Source organism: Perca flavescens, chromosome 23, assembly GCF_004354835.1.
Source record: "Perca flavescens isolate YP-PL-M2 chromosome 23, PFLA_1.0, whole genome shotgun sequence".
Classification (NCBI taxonomy): domain Eukaryota; kingdom Metazoa; phylum Chordata; class Actinopteri; order Perciformes; family Percidae; genus Perca; species Perca flavescens.
The window spans coordinates 21,644,875-21,668,224 of record NC_041353.1 but is presented as its reverse complement, the minus strand read 5'-3'; the positions used below and the strand labels follow the sequence as shown (position 1 = coordinate 21,668,224).

At 40.2% G+C, this 23,350-nt stretch overlaps 2 protein-coding genes across 3 annotated transcripts in view; one reads left to right on the top strand and one right to left on the bottom strand.

Moving 5' to 3' along the window:
• The window catches only part of osbpl8 (oxysterol binding protein-like 8), a 94,194-nt gene extending 77,399 nt beyond the window's left edge, over positions 1-16,795 (bottom strand). For both annotated transcript variants that reach the window (XM_028571020.1, XM_028571021.1), the window contains exon 1: positions 16,466-16,795. The gene's annotated coding sequence lies outside the window, so the exon portion shown is untranslated. The remainder of the gene's footprint in view (positions 1-16,465) is intronic.
• Positions 16,796-19,916: 3,121 nt separating this feature from the next.
• Positions 19,917-23,350, top strand: part of zdhhc17 (zDHHC palmitoyltransferase 17) — a 30,127-nt gene continuing 26,693 nt past the window's right edge. The window contains exon 1 of the mRNA XM_028570652.1: positions 19,917-20,023. Coding sequence (XP_028426453.1) covers positions 19,961-20,023 — 63 coding nt within the window. The 5' untranslated portion in view covers positions 19,917-19,960. The remainder of the gene's footprint in view (positions 20,024-23,350) is intronic.

Here is a 23,350-nt window from a genome sequence, read left to right as displayed (position 1 = left end):
TGAAGTTGCCGCCCTCTATTTGCAGCTGCCCTTATAGATACATGACCTGACATTTTTGTTTTTGAGTGAAAGGTTTCAAAGGCTTTTGGATGAATTGCCATTCAACTTTGTTACAGACAATCAAGTTCCCCGCGAGAGGAATGCTAATCACTTTGGGGATCCCTCAACTTTTCCTCTAAGGTCACCAGCTAGGGCAAATGGTTTTATTTGTCTAATACTTAGGTTTATGACCAAATATGTGCACAACGAATAATATTCTCCATGAGCCTCACCTGTACTTTGTGTTTGGTGCTAATTAGCAAATGTTTGCATGGTAACAACATCCTAAACTAAGCTTGGTTAAATGGTAAACATTATACTGGGTTATTATCAGCATGGTAACACTGTCATTGTAAGCATGTTAGTATTTAGCTCAAAGCACTGCTGTGCCTAAGTACACAGAGCTGCTACTATGTCATCCCGCCCCGCACTGGCAGCTGCTGCTGTGTTCCTGCTCAACGCACTGCACCGCTACACCTACTATTATTTCTAGTCATAGTTTGATTATCTTTACGGTTACTATAGGTGCCACGGCACATCATACAAACCGCTATCATTGTTATGACTCATATCATGTATCTGTATCAGTGTCTCCGTGTCCCATACAGCAGCGGCAGATGGCCGCCCACCAAGAGCCTGGGTCCGTCTGAGGTTTCTGTTTGTAAAAAGGAAGTTTTTCCTCGCCCCTGTCGCACCAAATGCATGCTTGTGGGAAATTGTTGGGTCTTTGTAAATTATAGAGTGTGGTCTAGAACTCCGGTTGTGATTTGACACTATCAATAAAATTGAACTGAATGTCTTTACTCTTATCTTGCTATTTTACTGTTTAATTATTAGTGCCTATAATTATTATCTATTAATCCTTTATCATTTTCATACAAAACTGTGACTATGGGCACGTTGGAGACTCTGCTTCAATGGTCTCTGCTATGACTCTATTGTCTTCACTTTCTCCCACACTTTACTGACACTCTGCCCCTACTCACAAGCTGGCACATAATGTGTTTCAGCCGGACCACAGCAGTCTGTCAGCTAAGAGCTGTGAATCATTGCCAAAGATAGAGGGCAAACGCACAGGGAATCCTAAACTTGTGGCTTGGCAGTGGCCCCAAAACAAAGCCGGAAACACCGGCTGAGGGGTTTCTCCACAGATCCAACAGATGGCAGGGAACCATTTGGAGGTTTGTAGTTCACAAATTTTCCGATTTACACTCCAGTTCATTAATACTAATAATCGAGGTGCAAACATTGCGGAATTAAATCCCCCTTCCAATACCATAGATAGAGCCACTTGACCAGGCATACCAAAACACGTATTTATTATTAGGCTGTTCACGTTACAGCGCTTTACTTACTTTAAAATAGGGGGGGGGGGATACATTTTGTCTCCACCGGAGATACAAAATAATTCAGCAGAGGGAGGGATATATAGACAAGAAAGGGGGAAGTCCCACGCACCCTGCTAATAATAATAACAATAACAATAGGATGTGTTGATATGCATCACTGGCAGCAAAAATAGCCATCACATCTTGAACATGATCTCAGTTTTGCTGAACAGAACCACTGCCACAAGAAACTTTGACTGAGGGAAACCAAAACCTTTTTCACCTTTTTTTGTGCTGCATATTTTGAGAGACAAAGGCTATGATGGCTAAGTGGATTATATGAGACAATACCAGATACAGAATCCCTGGCATTAAGTACAACTGAACCTCCTCAGAGGTATTTTATGTCATATACCTCTGAGTCTTAATGCTGGCTTAGAATATAATATATAATAAATATATACAGTACATAAACCTTATAATTTAGCAGTTTTGAATGAGTCAATTTTCAATTAGGTCTGCACTAACTGTAGTTTGACAAATATTACACATAACAAAATGTGATGCATTTAAGTTTGTTTTTAAAATCAGGATGTTTTACAAAAAAAAAAAATACATAACAGAAAATGCTCTGTTTGACGCTTATGAGAACCAGAAAAATATATGTTTAGATCTGCAGCAGTGAAATACTTTGGCATTGATTGTTTTTGGATTAACAGTAGAGCTCAGCCTAAGGGCGGGCAAGCACAGCAATCATTTCAGGAGCCTAAGCTGATTGTAGTGATGTTGCTGTCCACTCTCAAAAGGCGAGGAAGCTCTCTGACAGCCAGAGAGGCAGATCTATAGAGGCCCATCACTGCTGAGTGTTTGGGGAAATGTGTTAGTGGTTAAGTGAGACAGACAGTGTGTGCCACGATGCTCGTAGATGACTGATAAAAGCAAAGCATGAGATTGAAAACAATGTCCCATGTTGGTCCTGGATATGTTGCCCACTTCAGTAAGAAAATTCAAACCGCAAACCAAAGCACAGACAATTGTGATTTCTGTTTATGTCTGAGGATTCACACTCTCCTTGAAGCGACTGCCAGCCACTCTGATAATTTCTAAACAAGGTCTCTACTCTATTACCTCCACCCGTGCTCAGTGATGACCAAGCTTTTAGGATTCAAACAGCAATCTCTCACAGCAAAGGCTTCATTTTCAAGATGTTCAAAAGGAAAAGATGCCATGCTCTGCAGTTGTTTAATATATCATATATTCTGAGTTTGTCATCCTGTGTACATGCTGAAATCCTCCGTTGAAATGTGCTATATAAATCAACGATGACTTGATTCTATTTCTGAATGTTGCCCATAACACCAAACCAGCCTAAAATATCACCACTGTTTGCTGATACATTGCTGACTGCTTCTTTGACACCTGTGCTGGCTCCACAGATACTTCAGCCTCAGGCTAAGTTTTATCAAGACTTACAATATCAACATGACTCAAGCTTAATCTGGGGCGTGACAGGACCAACTATGGGAAAGAAGGGCATGACTCACCACATGCCCTGCCTGGGGGTGAATGGCTGAATACTATTGCTTAACAAAAAGGTCTACAGCCATACTAGCAGCTCTGTGAGGCTGTACTTTGGCATGCTAACAAGCTCACAGTGACAATGCTAACATGCTGATGGTCAACGTCTTAGTTTAGCGTGTTCGCAGGCTATCATTTGCTAACTTCACTAAACCTTCAAACTCATGGATCTATTGCACAAACTAGAATTAAAATTTCATGTCCTCACCAACACAGCCCCTGGCAAGTTTTTTAGGAAATCTGAACACCTACGTAGAAAAGTGCAAACACAAACTCACAAACACAAATTCCAGCTAATTATTACAATTGGAAACAGCCATCACCACTTCACCTCCTTTGAGCACATATACATTACAGACAGCTCTGAAATCTAATTAGCATTGGTTTCTTTTTAAAAAGAAAATAGCCCAAGCAGGCTAGATTTAATTTCCTGTAGAGACATATGAAACATGAGACTATACTACAAGTGTCAGCTTGTCAGGAATGAGGGGCTGATGGACAAACTTTAAAAAACGTAAAAGAATGCTCTCTATGGAAATGTCGCAAGTCGCGTGGTCCAATAGAATCTTCTGCCTGTCCCAGTTTGGTGCGGTGCTCAGGGGGAGACATCTTTAAACAGAATTAATCCATGTAGGTCAGGGAGTGAGGAATATTAATCAACCATGTAAGCAGAGGGAAAGGATTGCCTTGCTAGGCCACAGAGAATCCAGCACTGTTTCACCAGAATACAAATCACTTTTAACCCCCGACATAGAAATATTAATGTCCGTGAAAAAAATCTATAGAAATCTGATACTGCACATGTCATGTAGGAATACAAAGACTCAAAACAATTAAAGATAATTCTGTGGTTTAGAAACATAATAGAGACCAGCAGATCTCACAACATTGCAAAAATATCATCTGGCAGCCATTCCTGTAGCACAGATTAAATCTCATCCCTGAATAGATCCCATTTTCATAAAGATGCCTTTACATAATTTCTGTCCCCTCCACATTAAGCATCTGGGAGCACCCTGAAGGTTTGGCTGGAGAGTGTATACTGTACACCCATAAGGCAGAAATAATATGACAACAGTCTTTTATGAGGCAGGTTGACTCACTCGGAAGCCTTGCGTTGGCTTCAGTTGAGCCAAATCTCACCAGAAATAACTTGAGGAAATGTGGAAAAATAGTCTTTGGGTTATTTCCCTACTTTCTATAAAAATTACTGTTGGCTCCAACCTTTAAAGGTCCCATGACATGTTGCTATTTGGATGCTTTTATATAGGCCTTAGTGGTCCCCTATTACTGTATCTGAGGTCTCTTTTATATAGGCCTTAGTAGTCCCCTAATACTGTATCTGAAGTCTCTTTTATATAGGCCTTAGTGGTCCCCTAATACTGTATCTGAAGTCTCTTTTATATAGACCTTAGTGGTCCCCTAATACTTGTCTGAAGTCTCTTTTATATAGGCCTTAGTGGTCCCCTATTACTGTATCTGAGGTCTCTTTTATATAGGCCTTAGTGGTCCCCTAATACTGTATCTGAGGTCTCTTTTATATAGACCTTAGTGGTCCCCTAATACTGTATCTGAAGTCTCTTTTATATAGACCTTAGTGGTCCCCTATTACTGTATCTGAGGTCTCTTTTATATAGGCCTTAGTGGTCCCCTAATACTGTATCTGAAGTCTCTTTTATATAGACCTTAGTGGTCCCCTAATACTGTATCTGAAGTCTCTTTTATATAGACCTTAGTGGTCCCCTAATACTGTATCTGAAGTCTCTTTTATATAGACCTTAGTGGTCCCCTAATACTGTATCTGAGGTCTCTTTTATATAGACCTTAGTGGTCCCCTAATACTGTATCTGAGGTCTCTTTTATATAGGCCTTAGTGGTCCCCTAATACTGTATCTGAAGTCTCTTTTATATAGACCTTAGTGGTCCCCTAATACTGTATCTGAGGTCTCTTTTATATAGACCTTAGTGGTCCCCTAATACTGTATCTGAGGTCTCTTTTATATAGACCTTAGTGGTCCCCTAATACTGTATCTGAGGTCTCTTTTATATAGGCCTTAGTGGTCCCCTAATACTGTATCTGAGGTCTCTTTCCCGAAATTCAGCCTTGGTGCAGAATTACAGCCACTAGAACCAGTCCCACAATGAGCTTTCCCTTAGTTAGTATGTGTGCCATTTCTGTTTCTGTAGCTATTGAGGAAGGGGGGGGCAAGGTGGAGGGTGGGGGTGTGGCCTTGACCAACTGCCACTTTGCTTGTTTGAAAGCCATGATGTCTCTCTCTCATGGGTGGGCCAAATTCTCTGGGCGGTCAAAGCAGAGAAAGGGGAGGTAACCTTTCTCCTTATGACCTCATAAGGAGAAGATTCCAGATCGGCCCATCTGAGCTTTCATTTTCTCAAAGGCAGAGCAGGATACCCAAGGCTCAGTTTACACCTATCACCATTTCTAGCCACTGGGGGACCATAGGCAGGCTGGGGGAACGCATATTAATGTTAAAAAACCTCATAAAGTGAAATTTTCATGCCATGGGACCTTTAAGAGAGACAAGGGTGTCCTTCAAATCCTGACTTGCACCATGCCAGTTTGTGCTGGATGGGCATGATTTCTAATCTATTTCATTTCAGCACCCAAAATGACAGGTGTGTCAGTAACCATATATCTTTTTTACTCAGCTTCACTGAATCCAAATGTAAAAAGTAGAGCCTGATTTTTAAGGCCAATGTTGATATCAATATTGGGAGAGTTCTGACAAGTTGCTTTGGATAAAAGCATCAGCTAAATGACATGTAATGTAATGCAATAATGATATATCGGTTAAAAATCATTTTCCAAAAGGCCAAAAAATGTAATTAAACAGCTGGACAAGGCAGTATTTGGAAAATGCTACTTAAACAGGACGTTCAAGCGCATGTCCTGGTGACTATTTTCAGCAGCAGATTAATACACATGTGGTGCTGTAGTGAGTATTTCCAGCAGCAGGACGGTGTGTGTGGGACTGAGCCAAAATAAACTACAGTGTGTGTGCTACCGATGGAACATGTCACCCAGTGCAACAGTATTGGTTAATTGATGTGCTTTCAATATTTTTTGGACAACAGTGAAGCTCTATGGTTCAGAGGAATAAGATACATCAAGCTTTGGATACACAAACAATAATTGTTAGTAGGATACATTAAATTTTTTTGGTCTTTTTGGAGGATATGTGGACAATAAGAGAAATATAGAATATCACCAGACATGTCTTTTAACATGTTTATAATGAATTTAACTGTTTCTAGTTCATCTTTGTACAGCTCATCCTTAATAGTAGCGGTTAGGACAGCATCTGCTGCTACACTTGCGTCCATGGTTTGATCACCAACTGATTAGATATCTCCCAGCCCTTGCCACTAAAACACTGCTCCAGTGATGCTTAAATATCTCTGACAGCAAAGTTTCCCACATGACAGAATCTTTCTATAGGGAATACTCCTAAAATATAATCCCTTATTGTGGGAGAATGGCATGTGGAGCACCAGCAGCGTGTCACCTTGCAAAATCAAAACTGTATTACAAGGTGACTCAGCGCTCGCTAACATCCACATATCTGATCCCCCATAGCGACATGTGCATGGAATGCTGATGAGCCCGATGAAAAGGTCTTAACTCCTGTGGTGTCAAGGAGACTGTGGTGACCTCGGAGTGTTCCATCCCTTCATATGAGAAACTAAATATGAGCTGCTCGGCTTTCTACCCAAATGTTGGACCATAACGAACAGCACAAAACAATCCCTGCTACAGAGACAGAGAGGAAAATCAGAGAGAACAGAGGGAGCCACAGCTCCACTACAGAGCTGCACAGTGAAAATATGTATGACGCACACAGCCCGAGCTGAATAGCATGTGTCTGCTTCTGTGTGTGTGATACCTCTTACATAACAGGAAAGAGAGAAAAGATGGGAGGATGAGATGTTAGCATATTCCGCCTGAAGATCGTTATTATTTTTGTGCATTTTAAAAGGATTTGTGGACATCACAAGGAAGTAAAAAGGACAAAAGTTACAGCGGCAAGACAACATTCCTGTGACCCAAAAATAACCTTTTAAGAATAGAGTGAACGCGGGGGGAGGGAAAGGCCAAACTGGAAGACGGGATTGAAATCATCATCTCTACGTGATCTGCCAGCAGTAGCCGGACGAATATGAATCACCTCCTCGTCTCAACCTTGGGTTTTTCGAAACAGCAATCTGACGCCGGTCACCACCAGACAAATTCTCGGTAGCTACCCCGGTATCAGGACACATCATCAGGCTGTAGTGTGATGTGACCTCAATGTGTTAGCATCTGCTACCCTAATGGAGCCTTGCTACACACACATACACAGCATGAAAACAGCCGAAAGAACCCTCAAGAGTGAGATTATTCACACAGCAACATAAACAGACTTTTATCCGGATCAAGTGCAGGCGACGTTTAACCACACAAATACAGACGCATGGAGGCAACGGGGCTGATGCAGCATGCACATGTGCAAGAGAGCACAGGGAGGTGAATGGAGGACCTACCTCATGTAGCAGAAAGCACCATTACATTCACAACACAGCCTCTGACAGGAGGAAGAGAGAGAGAGAGAGAGAGAGAGAGAGAGACACATATGACATCACCATATTTTTCTTCCTCCTCCACTGAAATGTAGACTAGTGCTGCAGGGCTGCCGGTGTCGGCGGCAGAGCAGCAGTGAGAGCTCCCTCTGTGTGTGTGCAATGACAGAGGAGTAAGCTTTTCATATCAGCATTCCCTGCTAGATGTGACCTCAATGTATTATAGTCTACAACCCTATCACACACACACACACACACACGCACAAGCTGCAAGATTATTCGATTAATCAGTAAATTGTCAACTATTAAACTAATCGTCAACTATTTGATAATCGATTAATCGGTTTGAGTATTTTTTTATAAAATAAAAAAAGTAAATATTCTCTGATTCCAGCTTCTTAAATGTGATTTATTTTTTTTACACTCCGCTATATTCAGTAAACTGAATATCTTTGTCGACAAAACAAGACATTTCAGGACGTCATCTTGGGCTTTGGGAAACACTGATCCACATTTTATAGACACCACACGCACGCACGCACGCACGCACGCACGCTTCTATGAAAGCAGTAACTGAAGCCGAGTGCTGTTTTAGCTACAGGGACATGCGACCATACAGAGCTATTGAAAATACCAAATTCAGAAGGATGATACTGACCCAAGAACAGAAAAGTAAACAAATGCCCACTCAGCAGCAATGAAGAATTCATCATGCCCACTCAGCAGCAATGAAGAATTCATCCTCCTTAGGGACTAGCTTATAAATGTTATCCAATGTGTTGTCCAATGTATCACTGCCTATGTTGTTTGTAGGGCTTTTCTGGATCAGTATTCAGTATTAATATTGTTTTTAAGTGTTCTTTGTCTCCTTTGTATTTTCATTAGTGCTGTGTGGTCTCATGTCCCTGTAAATGAAACAGCACCAACTTCAATAACTGCTTTCATAGAAGCACATCACTGTGTGTGTGTGTGTGTGTGTGTGTGTGTGTGTGTGTGTGTGTGTGTGTGTGTGTGTGTGTGTGTGTGTGTGTGTGTGTGTGTGTGTGCAACATGTATGTGTTCCTGTACGGTGTGTGTATTAGTCCAGCTGCAGGGGAAACATGCCGCCGACAAAAGGAGCCAGCTGTGAGTGTGTGTCCAGAGGGACGAACGGGCAGATCTGAGGTCGTCTGAAATACTGGGAAAGGACTCTGCTACACACTTACACAAACATGCACGGACAACAAGAACATACTGTATCATTGCACTGCATATCCGTGGGCGTTTGGATAAAGACAACATTTCGGTGAATCAGTGAGCTCACCAGGTAGGCTGATCAAATGATAAATCAGAACAAAGCACCTTACAGCATACTGAGTGCATCATGTATTTTAAGCAAATAAAGCCCTTCACCCTTAATTATTTAGTCCTTCACAACCTAAAAACCCTTACTGTGTAAAATTCCTCAAACACGACACTCAACATCTTGTCTCGAAAATCTATCAAATGCCCTTTTTTGACATGTACAGAGACAGAGAAACATCTCTTGAGTGTAATCTCCTCAATAGAAAACAACATTCTGTCTCACTCCCTCCCATCATCCCTCCGGAGATAGATGCATCATATTAAAGTGAATTACACAGCTGTATGAAGCTTGAAGCCGCTGGTGAAGCATCAGCCAGGCTGCAGCAACTTGGCTATCTAAGACAGCAGTGGATGATCAGACATGATAAGAAACACAGACCACCCATCTCTGGAAATAAATGTAGACTAGATTGTAGTTCTGATTTTAACAGAAGTGCATGAAATAGCCAGAATCAGGTATGGCTTTATGCGATTGTTGGTCAGCTACAGCAGTCCACCAACTAACGCTGCCGATCCACTTTTGCAACACGACTGAAGCGTGGTGTCGTGGTGAAGTTTCCTGAGCATTTTTGTAGTAGGACGTCTAGAACAAAGGACCTTCCCCCAGCCTCCCCTGTGATCTACTTCTATTGGATAGTCGCGTCGCGTTCAACGGATTATATACATAATAAAAGACTGGGGGAGCTCGTCTGACCTTACTGGATAGGGCACAAGTCCTGACCGTGTGAGGAGATTACGCCACTGCAGTTAAAAGTCATCTTAAATTGGAATAATGAGAATGAAGACAGTCACAAAGCCCAAAGACTTGGAATGTGGAGCGTGTAAAGTGTGAGTTCTGCTAGAGTTCGAAGTGAGATGGAGGACAGAGCACAGCCATAGGCTTAATTCTCCAATAATACCTTCAAGTTAAAAATCTCTTTGTTGAAGAAAGAGGCCATCTTTTCCACAAATACCAGCAATTATCTGCCAAATCCCTGCCCAGCGACTCAGAACAGCTTGCACAACATGAATACAAGGTGGAGAGATGGGCCCACAAAGATAACTTATCTAGACAAACTGTTCAAACAGAGGCTGGAGAACAGAGGTTTTGAGACAATGATAAAATGTTGATAAGAACAGCACCAAAAGTAAATAAAAGAGATAAAAGTAGAACTTGTAAACAGTAAATCATGTCATCTCAAAAGAACGGTTTTGATTTGAATCATGTTCAGCCAAGTGATCGAGGTAAAGTCTTTAATGGACATAATGATGCAGAAACATAATTTTATAACTTCTTAGGCCGGTTACACACTGCATGCGTCGCGCGAGCGTGTCAGCCGCGTGGCGTGTCCGTTTATATTTTGGCCCCCATGTTAACAGGTTAGAGACGCGCGTCTCAGGCGCAGCTCGAGCCGCGCCTGAGACGCGTGCCTGCTAGAAATAGAACCGACACCTATTTTTCACGCGAGACGCGAGCGTGTTGGAAGCGTTTCCAGGCAAAATAGAATAGGAAAAGATGTTATCTGTATGTCAATTAGACACAAATGCATATTAATAAATGACATCTTGATGTTTGAAAGTCTAGGTTTTGACATCAATGTAGATATAAATGTAATACAAAATTTCAGAGAAAATATTTTCAAATGTTGCACTGGTCATACAGAACGAAATATTCTGTAACATATTTTGCAGTCAATACTGCAGACGTTGTCTTGCTTTAATCAAATCAGTAGGCTCTATATACACACATACATACACACATATACACATATATATATATATATATATATATATATATATATATATATATATATATATACACACACACACACATATATATATATATATATATATATATATATACACACACACATTTATATTATATATATATATATATATATATATATATATATATATATATATATATATACATATACATATATATATATATACACATATATATATACACATATATATATATACACACACATATATATATATACACACACATATATATATATATACACACACATATATATATATATATATACACACACATATATATATATACACACACACATATATACACATACACACATATACACACACACACATACACACACACACACACACACACACACACACATATATATATATATATATGCAGTGACATATATGCAGTGACCCTTGGATTATCCAATCCAATCCAATTTTATTTATAGAGCGCATTTCACAGATAAGAAACCAACAAAGCGCTTTACAAGGTACATACAAAAAATTATGACTATGATTATGATTATGACTGTTAGTAGCACTGGGGATCAAGCAAAGACACTTACTTTACTAGAGCTAAATGCCATCTAGCCATTCTGCTTCCTCCATCCTCGCTGGCCTGTCATGATCAGCCCAAATCATATGTGCCCTAAGACGTTACTTAGAAAGACCTGCGAGCTCAGAGATGTGACACCCCTATTGCAAATTCTGTATGAATAATGCAACTCAAGTAAGTGAGTGTGCGTCACCGCCACGGTCCCTTTCCCCCTCAGGTCGCAGTTTAGCCTCAGGGGGTTATAACAATCGGACATATGGGGATTTTTGACGACTTCTGCCAACAGTATGGAGGCACACTGTGGCTGAAATCAAATTCCTGTCAAATGCTCAAAGCTGGTGCTGTTTTTGTGGACCATAAGTTAGCATAGGTGCTGACTTTCTGGCAACGACATGACATTGTATCCTTGCTGAACAATGTACACTCTCTCTGAGCAATGAGCTCAGCAAAACAAAACAGCACCATCCCTCTGTATCAAACAGGCTCATGAAAAGCAATGCATTGTGTCTCCTTCAAAGAGCTGCAGCTGTGCACACAGGACTCCAGAGTCTGAATGAGTGAATTAGGACACTAGAAAGCAGAGGATGCACAACACTTGTAACTCCTATAGCTTAACAACAAAGCTTGAGCCAATAAGAGACTGTAACTCTATCCATTGAGCCTCAATAATCAATTAAAACTCACTCACTCAACATGCGCTCCTGAAGTGACTGATTCAAATTTAAATAGTATTGGTGACAATTAGTTTCAGTATCAAAGTTACAATGATTGACACTCTTTTTTAGTTCACATTCAGTTCATCATGCGCACACACACCACTCTGCTGCAATAAAAGTATCCACCCCTTTTAAGACCAATGGCTAATGAGATGGACAAAGAGGCTTAATTTGCAATTAGACACCCTTTAGGAAGAGCTAAGGGCAGGGCTCTGGGCTTCAAATACTGTGGATTTTGGAGGTGTGGATGTTTGTCTCTGTCTGTATTTGATGTTGTTTTTACATGGTATCCCCATGCAAAATGCAGCTAAAAGAGCAGCCACCACTACCACCGTCTTCCCTTGATTCATCCCAGAATTTTAAGCAAGAAGCTGATAGAAGTGGATAAGTGTATTGCATATTGATTTGATTTTAAACATTTCCTTGTAATGGACTGTCTGTGATGTAATATGTATGTATATTCAACCATAAATCACGCTTAATACAGCAACAGCAAAGGCATACTCCCAGGGCCTTTGTTTCCATCGTCTTCAAAGAAGACAAGATCACATTTAGCTGTTCCTTTCCAAAAGCTGCAACAGCAATTTCTGCTTAAGTTTTACACATTATGCATAGCTCTGAAACCAGCAGATCTCTATATGTTCCAGGAGGAAAGCTGGAGTTCAGGTGGGCAGTAATAAGGTTGCCCTTCCCCCTAAGCTATGCTCTGGGGGCCTGAGGAGGGTGGACACGGAAGTTAATGGACTTGGACACTCATATAAAAGGGCTTGACGCGCCCACGCTCCTTTATCAAATAACAAATCCTGCTCAGCAGAGGAGCCTGATGCAAGGCCGACACAAGAAACCAAACTTAACTAAACCCTTTCAACACCGGAGACAGGTGCATATTAAAGGCATGTTTGTTCAGTTCTGTTAGATGTACGGGAGCTTCTCGTAATAAAACTACTGTTTCCATTGGTAAGCCTCAGCTAACCCTCTCTCGGATTGGTAATAATGCTGTTAAAGAAAAGAGGGCCAAAATGTAACCGTGTTCGTGTCCTCTTGCTGTTGGATAAATCCACACTGAAAACAATTGAGAGGCAACTATCTCATTTGAGCACATCTGGCATTTGTCAGAGCAAATGCATCCAATCAGCCAAACCACAGCCAGTGGCCTGAGTGTCCCAGCTGGGAAGATTACACCGCACTGATGCACTGGCCTTGGCATTTCAATAACTTCCTGAGCAACACAGCATTGGTTATGGCTCCTAATAGTGTGACAGTCTGGAGGCTGAAAGAGATAAGGCTGTTGCCTTACTGACAGGTGAATATTAGCTCAGTCAGTGAGGGACTGAATTTGAGGGGGTTGTTTTATTGTTTCAATAACAACAATGTGGCCGCTGTGAAGCCATTTAAGGGCTGTAACTGTGATTAAAGGGTAACTACCGGTTTTTTTCAACCTGGTCTTGTGTCTAAGTGACTGATGGGAACAACGATCTTTGACATTGGTCCAGTATTAAACAAGAAGGCTGCAGTCGGCAGCAGCGAAACAAGCTACAATGTACACTCACCTAAAGGATTATTAGGAACACCCTACTAATACCGTTTTTGACCCCCTTTCGCCTTCAGAACTGCCTTCATTCTTCGTGGCATTGATTCAACAAGGTGGTGAAAGCATTCTTTATAAATGATGGAGTCTGGTGGGTTTAACGAAAGCAATTTTGCAGATGTTTTTATGTTTGAAAAAAGGATCTTACTCTTTAACAGAAAGGTCGACCTCCTCAGAAATCCTTTCCATAATGTTGTCAGACACATAGAATATTAATCTGAGCCAGTCAGTGGCAAAACAAGCACTTTTGTCAAGGTAAATACAAGCTGGACATTTGCCCTATTAACTTACATAGTAGCACATAGGGAAATAAGGTCAAGGTTCATTAACCCACACTTTACTTCACAAGGCTTTTAGCGTATAGGCTAGCCTCTATTGGTATCCGCTGAGGTAAGCACTAACTGTTTTTAACCATTTCACAGTTTCATCTATTTTAAAAGCAAATCTAAAGTTCTTAATAAAAATATATGTATATAAAAAGGGTGAGAATACATCACCATGGAACTGCTGTACAGCAGTAAGCACAACTCGCCGATCAAAATGCAGACTCCATTGAGACATCATGAACTATGAAAATAAATAAAAAAGTTCCCACTCAACACAGTATGAAACTCTTCACTTTCACCAACCAAGTGCTTGCATAGTGGGGAAACAGGTTTAATTACAGAACAGATGCAACCCCATGGTTTCCAGTACATGACATTTTGCAAGGGTGGCAAACAGACGCACTGCCCATCTTCGTGGAACTGAGTGCAGGTTTCAAAATTAGCACCATTTACCAGCCACATGCTGGTAAAATATACAAGTGGCTTGTAGATTTGCGTCACCCACCGGCCATAAAAACAATGGTAATATATTGAGTGGTTAGTCAAATTTGAACATTCACTAGCCATTTGGCTGGTGGACAAAAAAGTTTATTTAGAAACCCTGACTGAGTGATTAATTTTTCACTATTTTTTCACAAGAGGAAGGTTGTAGAGAACAAAGTGGTGCTGACAAAGAGCTTCCATGCTCAGCAAACAAATCAGTCAAACATGCTTCCCACATTTTGTCCTACCCACATTATCTGATTTCTCATGCATGCGCAAACACATTACCAATAAAACACAAATGAAAGCTACTGTGGACACAAGACTCCACCTTTCAGCTTTTTAAAAACGTAAGGTCTAAGATGTATGTGGATGTACAGTATTCTGTCCAATTTTATGCTTGCACCTAATTGACCAACAACATCTAAACACATATTGTAGGAAATAATTAGCCTAATTATGTAAAGCAGAAATATAGTCCTCTGGCCCAGAACTTGGCATAATTAATCAGGTTCATTAACATAACTGTGCATCTTACGGTAAATGTTCCACAAATGCTCTATCTTCTATGACCATAGTTTACCATAAAGGCTTTCTAATATGTAACAATAAATATAAAATGCAAATTGAACTTACCTTGAACTGATTGGCTACACAATATTGACCTTGTTAAGTGAATGTGCTTTGTAGTGTCATTTAAGATATGCATTAGAATCTGGTCTTAAGCCCAGAATAACATATTTAGGATACAGTTTCCTTTTTCAGTTCAGTGTTTTTCTTCCATCACTGTGCAAACAACCCAAACCAAAATGATCTATTACTGTTTTTCCTTTTCAGGTCAGTAATAATACAATTCTGTAGTCCCAAAGTAGATTCAGCATTCACATTAAGATCTACGTGTGTCTACCAGAGCAGTGTGCAGGGAACAAGCTGTGGTGCGAGACAGGCAGGATGGAAACTCCATTTGGCTGGCAAATGAGCTGGTCACTCTTGTGACCCTGGATTGCTAGCCTCACCTCAGCAAAAGTTTGGCATGGAAAGTCTGGGATTACCCTTCATTTACATGCAATAAGCAGAGGATGGAAAACATGGAAATACATACAACATAAGTGAAGGAACCTTAGCTGGCACAGGTACACAGAATAAACTGACTGGTGTTTTCATCATTGACTCAAATCACTTGAGGTCAATTACAAGTTAGCTCAATTCCTACAATGTAGAGCATTATATCCGGTTGTCTATACAAAACGGCCATTGTAGGGTAGGAGAACAGCTATTTAAGGCCTTCAAATAAAGAATTAGCTAAGCTTTGTTTAGGATCGACATAAATATCCAGAAAATACACGTAGGAGACAGGGAGATAGAAAGCTCTGTGAAAACTCAAGTGGACAACATGACCACAATACATAATACCAGATATCTGATAACAGACCAGGATCTGCCGGATGCATCAGTTGTCTAACACGATTAGAAAACAGTACTGCCAGCCAGTCTCATGTTTCTGCTCCTGGCTACTGTCAGGTGAAAGTGGTAACAGAGCTCCAGGGCCGAGGAGGCTGCGGACATGCAACACTGCAGCAGCAGGATCATATGTTTGAGGATGATGAAGGGGGGTAATAATATGTAGACGGCAGGGGGAGTTCAGGTAAGAAAAGCAGCATCATTTTCAGCACTGGCGATTCCGACCGTTCTTGAAACATACAGTACCACAGAAAACCAAAGACAAATGGATTTTAAATGCACTGCTTCTGCCAAAAAATAAAAAATCCTAGATACAGTATGGTTGCGGGGAATTGAAATTAAGCTTAGTTTGCCACTCAACACTTTGCTGCATAGTACACCGAGTACTGGCTGCACGACTGCAAAGAACCTAACGTTACACACTTGTAGCGATAACTAAATTAAGACTATTCCTCAAAATGTTCACACTGAGGTAGGAGTTGGGACAGACGCAAAGGGGAGGGGAGGGAGAAGCTGCTACAATTCAGCTAGCGCTAACCCGCTTTATTACATAATAGTACGCACCGTTCGACTGCAGAGTCACGGCTGTCAACTCGACACAGACTTAAAGCAGAGAATTGGCAATTTAGCTAGCTAGCTAGCTGCGTTAAATCAACATTAGCATAACGTAACATTTTATGTTTTTGTTATTTTGTTTGCGTGGCCCGTAGCGTTACCTTTGTTTCGTTGAGGGTCTCCCGGTAGTTTGTCTGACTGGTTCACAGAAGAAAAAACGCCGGCTGTAAATAATCAGGCAGTCCTCAGGGACGTTTGTCTGTCTGCTATCTGTTAACGTTAGCTAACGACGTTTTAACGTGTAAAACTAACGGTAGGTTGTCATTGCTTCAGCTGGCGGTCCTCCTCAGCCCAGCGGCGTAATGTATGTCCAATTTTAAAGTTTGGAGAGGTAAAAATGATCTTCACAGTTACTGGTATGGCTTCTACCACCGTTATTCAGTCAACTTGTTAGCAACTAGCTCGCCTGCACGATTCTGTCATGGGTTTGAGTGGACAAAGGTCAAAGCAACCCCAATGCACAATGTTTCCGGTCGCAAATTTCAAACTAAAAGCGGCACACATACACAAAAAAATTATCTCTAATCATATATGATACAATGAATGGCTTTTAGTCATAGTATTTTCATGTTTTTCATTGTTATTTAATTTAATTAAAACTAGATCGATTGTCTTTTATCATAAAGCTTTTACATATAGAAAGTCTTGCATTCTAATACAAATAGAAGTTAGGTTACTTTTTTTCTTGCTGCTTTTAAAAATCTTTCCACCGACCAGTTTTATTATGTGTCAACTCTAAATGTTCGCCCCACATCAAGACTCTAAATGTGCACACATAAAAAAAATCATAAAAAAAAAAATCATAAAACTCCTATGTGAAATGTGGCGTAACATTTCTTTTTCTATGCAAAATCTGTTTATGTGAATACCTTTTTCATATTTTTTTTACTGGTTATATATTGTTTTTGATGGTGTATTATTTCATTATTTTTGCTACCTGAATATCGTTTTCTCTTGACTTTTCATATTGCTTATAGGTATATTGTGGTTGAGTGTAGTTGGAGGTAGTTTATCACTATTTATTAAATTGTTATGATCCTTCCTGTAAAGCACATTCTGAATTTGTTTTGTGCTTAATACTATATTTTCTTATTATGATGGTCCTTTCCTGTTATTTTCTTTGTCTTTGTAACTTGATGTCATTGTAAATGAGTGCTGCCCCTCAATGATCTCTCGAGTATAAATAAAGGTTGAATGAATATTTTCTTATTATAATTTCTATTAGTATTAATTAATCCATTTTCCATTTTTTCTACCAATCCTGTAGTCCTGACTTTATTTTGTAAGCCAAACGCTCTATATCCTGTGTGTGATTTATAACTGGGTAACTTGACTCAACAGGAGACTCCTCCCTTGTTTCTGCTCCTTGGTGATCATCTGATTCGCCTGGCTGGACAGGCCACTGTAAACATGTGATGTGGTCCAGTCCACTTTTGCTTCAAACGCAGTCCAGCTGAACACTTCAAATGTATATATGTCACGTCATACTTACGTTATGATGTAGGTGTGTCACGTCACGGAAGGGGCATTATGGCCCTCTTCGGTAAATCCATGTATGCTTTCACATAGGCTATTCAATACAGTAATTGAAGTATTAAGTGTAATAAAATATATTTTGCTAAAATCCCATTTGTGTTGGCCTATGTGGGGTGAAAAATGATTAACGACTATATAACATGACATATGTTTAGCATGCTTCTGGGAGTAATTGTTGTAAACTTGCTATAACATGCTCTTTGGGGTAGTATTATCTTTGTAGGCCTACATGGCATTTTCATTAGCTCCTATGATGATATTGGAAACACACTGAAAAAGTCTGTAGGTTTATAAACTGTACAGGATTTCTACAGTTGTTTTCAGTCAAGTCAGGGGGCTGCATGCATGCATGCATGCTTGGATAAAGAGTGACATCCAGTGGCTGATGGATGTTTAGGCTTTAGTCGAGTGTGATGGGACATGGAGAACATCTAGGGGCACAAATCAGTAACTGCAAGGTGGGGTGGGGGGAGGGGGGGTGTCCATGCTTTCCATTGGATGCTTCTGGCCTTATGAAATGTCAGATGTCACTCATGTCACTCATAATGGAGATTTCCTCGTGACCATATACACTGTAGAACCATGGAGGATTTTATTTTATTTCTCTATTCAGTATTTTTAATTAGAAAATGCATACATATTTAGCCTATTTATTTATTGTTCATTTAATTGTTGATTGTGTGTTTGTTTTTAGTGCATGTATTTTCCATTTCAAGACCCTCTTCGTCCTAGACTTAACACTGTGGAGTGGTTTTGTTGTCCCATGATCATCCAAATGGTGTTTATGAGCCTTTTCTAACCTGACGACTCGCAGCAGATAACGGTAAATGTTTTGAGATGTACCGACTGATCCAGTCTAAACTATCAGTAATAACCTTGAGTTCAGACACACACACACACACACACACACACACACACACACACACACACACACACACACACACACACACACACACACACACACACACACACACACACACACACACACACACACACATGCTATACATATACATACACCATGTGTGCTATGTATTTTTAATATGTATTTTTAATTAGTAACATAAGATACTCTTGCAAGTATGGTATCTGTTTGAATATGCATACTCAACTCACGCAGTTGCTCTGAAGCTTTCCAGATTTTTAACAAACAAGCAAAAAATGAGAAATGCCTGCATCATTAAATTAATAACTTGAATCTCGGGAGTGTGATGGAAGAATGGCAGGAATTGAATTTCCGTAATTAGAAAATCTAATTACTGGAATTAGATTGCATTTATGTAAATGTCTGGGTCTGCAAAGGAAATGTTGTCCTTGTTCTTTTGCAAAAAGTGAGCGTACCTTCATGTAGCTGAACTTGTCTTGTAGCCACTGTAAGTGCAAATGAACCATATTGAATGCATTATAACGTAGTAGGAGGAGCAACATTTTTAAACTTAAATACAGATGAACCGTTAAACAAAAATATTTCAAAGTTATACTATTTGGACTATTTGGGCTTTTTCTCACAAATATCATCCACATTGCCCTGCAATAATCCTAAAGCAGAATAAAATGAAGATTGATGATATACCATACACACAATACATCTAATAACACAATATGTTAGTCATGGTTGACTCTGCTTTTGTCAAATTAACCAACTAACCCAGTGGCAAAACTTTACTCTTGGCCCCTCTTTTCTTCTTGGCTTCTCTGCAGTCGTCCACATACCCTGTCTCCTTTAAGTACCTTGAGTACATCTTTTCCATATTCTCTTTTGCCTGTCCATTATAATCCCATAGTGGCAAGAGACTTACAGCAGGCTATTCTTACATAAACCTAGAGTAGCCTAGGGTTTGCAATATATTGTTAATATACCCGATTTACCAAATGTTTTTGCTGTAGCCTATATTAGTAGCCCCTGGCCACTGGCAATGGTATGATTATGTGACCTTCTGGGTGATAAGGCCCATCCTTCATCTGTGTTTTTTGACAGCTCCTCTCGCCTCCTCTTCCTCTGTTTGTTTTCCCCCTACACAGCCTCTTGTTTCCCACAATGCTCTGCGAACATCACCACCAAGATGGCCGACGCTATGGAGGAATATGAGAAAGAAGCTGGCTGCGTCCCTATTCTCCATCCCGAGGTATGGTCATTGGACTTTATGCCTTCGCACGGACACATGAACACAGACAAAACATATTACAACAGTCTGTGTGTGGGTGGGTGTGTAATTTTGCCGTGCTTTTTTGGAAACTCCGATGCCCCCTGCAAAACCACCGGTGGGGGGTGGCAGGCAGCTAACGGTGCTAAAGGTGCTAACGCTAGCCCCATCCTCCTGCTGCATAGCAAGTAAACGCTGTGCAGATGTTCCTGTTAATGTTAACGTTAAGCTAGGTGGTGCTTTTCCATGGCAGTGACGCCGTGCAGCTAGTAAACAAGATTGTAAGCTGCGTGTTTAACGTATGTAATGGAAAAGCAACGTTAATCTTTACAGTCATACGACGTTAGCGTTGTAGCTAAACTGGTAGTGCTGGCTGGTATAGCTAGCTGCGGTGATGTAAATTGGGGTCAAGTGTATATGGGTTTATTAAGCTGTGGTGTCCAGTCGGTGGTCACAATACGTTCATATTAAACTGACTTTTTTTCTATTCTTAAAAACCATGTTCGTGCCTTAGTATGACATTCTGTAGTCACCCCCAGCCAGCTAACCTATAGTAGGTCCACTCGGTTGTGATGGTCAGAAACGTTATATTTCTATTTGGCTTTTAACATTCGTCGTAACTTCATATAATATCGCTGTTCCGTTGTTTTTAGATTTAAAGTATTGTGAATCAAGATAATCAAATGAGTTTAAATGAAGAATAAATGACAATGTCGAAATTACATTTTTCCAATAAAGACTGGATATTGCAGGTGAAAATGATTAATTTCCACACCTAGCTAGCTAGCTAAAACACTAGCTAACCTGGCAGCTAATCTTTAATATTCCTCTCTTTACCTATCTTGCTCAAAGTTGAACCTATTTGAGCCCAAGTTACCCATCTTTATTATTTTACTTCACATCATTTGCCATTGCTACCACAGTCACATTAAACATACATGAGGATATTGTTAACATTATGATCATCACAAACCAGAAAGTGTAACTTTATATTTTCCTCTGTTTATTATTCTACATCACATGCATACAGTACTGTACCTGGTTACACCAATACATTACATGGCTCTGGGTAGAGGTAGCTTTAGTAAGGTTTTTCATATTAAACACAGACTGGTTATTATCTTTGCTTTGCAGGTAATTTAAGCATCATGAAGAAAAGCTCTGTTACATACAGTGGTTTGCCTCAATGGTAGTTGGCTTGCTTTTCTCTCAGCAGTCCTGTTTTGCTTGTTGGTTTGCAGCCAGCAGGTCAAGTGGGCTAATTTACCTCCAGGCTTGGTCAGTAACTGTTAATCCTGGCAGTATGCAGTTCAAATGATTCATGTCTTTAATGTCCAGTGAGTCCCGACGATGAGGATGGATATAGTGATTTATAATCTGGTTTTGGCTCTTGTAAGGTGAGAGTGTCTGGAACATCTAGTAGCCATTTTGGCAGGTGATCCGAAAGGTTTAATTGAAAAAACTGAATGTAATGCTTCTGTTCACACACAATCAATATTGAACTTCAGTGATAATGTTGCTACATCCTGAACAGTCTAAATTGCCACAAATAGATTAGCTTCTATTGCCTCCCAGTTCATTAATGACCCCTGATGGGAAAATGTGGCCCATAAGGGCTGAATTTGTAAAGGCACATACTATATGTTAGGCCTGCACGATATGAGTAAAATCTGCCATGTGTGATAACATTGTTCAATATTACAATGGCGAAAATGACTTGCGGTAAATAAACAAATGTTGTAGTCTGCATATTAGCCATACATTTTCTCTGTCAGCCTAGGTGTCTTGTCTTTCGCCATCAAGGTCCAATGACATCATCGACATGCATAATAGTTAGACGTGCCGGTTCTGCCGAAAGAGGGATGAGGGGCTGTACTTTTACCGGTACCGACCGAATCACGTCGGCATTACAGAGTATTGGTTCAAGTAAAATCAAACTGTGCCAAATTTCGGTACCTGAGAGCACGTAAGCCCAAGCTTATCTGTCCTCTCTGCATGTTGACAGAGAGCAGAGGTCCGACACACAGAGGTGCAGACGGAGTAAACTACGTCGGCTCTGCAGTTTTGTTGAAGTCACAGTGAGTCACGGCGATGCCGGTAAAGTGGTTTCAAGCGTGGTTACACTTTTTCAAAACTTCACGCAGACACCATTCACTGTGATATGATATTAATGGCGAGCCGAAAGCAGTCGCTGTGTTGTTGACTTGACACTGGCAGGCACAACAGTGGTTTCTAAAATACAAGAATAAAAGTTACAGTGAGTAAGACATTAATAATTACTCAATTTAATAGGTTGTAGGAGGGGTTTTATTTTTATTTTGGTTTAATTTCTGTTAGTGTAAAATATTGTAAATAAATAACATAATGTTCTAAGTAAATAGGTGTGGAATTATTTTTACAACTGAAATAATTCTTTTGTAATTACAGAGGGAAAGTACCAAAAAAAGTACTTTTGGGTACCCGGGAACCGAATTTCAGGTACTGGTATCGGGACTAGTATTGGTTCAGATGTGAAAGGTACCCAACCCTAGTCTCCACCGCACCCACCTGCGAGGTTGTCAGCTGTGTGTCTGCCTGGCACACTTTGTGTGTAGGACGGCCGATTTAACCTGCCAATCCTCATCTATGTAGTGGCATGTGTAACGTAGCTCTCTGCTGGGAGCGCCGTCCAGCAGAGAGCCACGAGCAGGAAAAAAAAGAACTGCTTTAAACGCAACTTGGTTTAGCAACTATAGTGCAAAGTTTGCTCTAGCAAGTTAACAAGCAGTTAAGAAATAGATTGTATAGCCTATTTTTCTTTTATCATAGAAAAAAGCTTCTTTTTTTTTGTTTTAATCATATTTTTTATATTTTTACCTGATAGTATTAATTGGTCAACATTTTTATTGTCGGTTAATCATTAACGTCCCTACTATAAACACACATTTAAGTCATTATAGATAACAGCCTTTCCTAAATGGATGAAATGCAGATCTGAATAACTGTTATTGATCACTTTACCCAAGGTAGTTGGTCTTAAGTGCGTGCACACCTTGTCCTCTGCACATTTGCATTTAGACAGCATTGTTTTCCTCTGTATTATAGATAAAATGCTTCCTCTCTGTGACACATTGAGACTGATGCTATCAGCTTGTAGTTAGCCCTTGGCTTGCTGACTGATGATCTTCTTCGACGCTTTCAGTTAAGGTTCACTATAGAGAGAGGGTTCTCCTAATTAATGAAAATGTAATTACCATCTGTTCTTCCGTAGACACAATACATTGTTAGTGAGACCTTCCTTTGTTTGTCTGGATGTCAGAGCTCTACCTG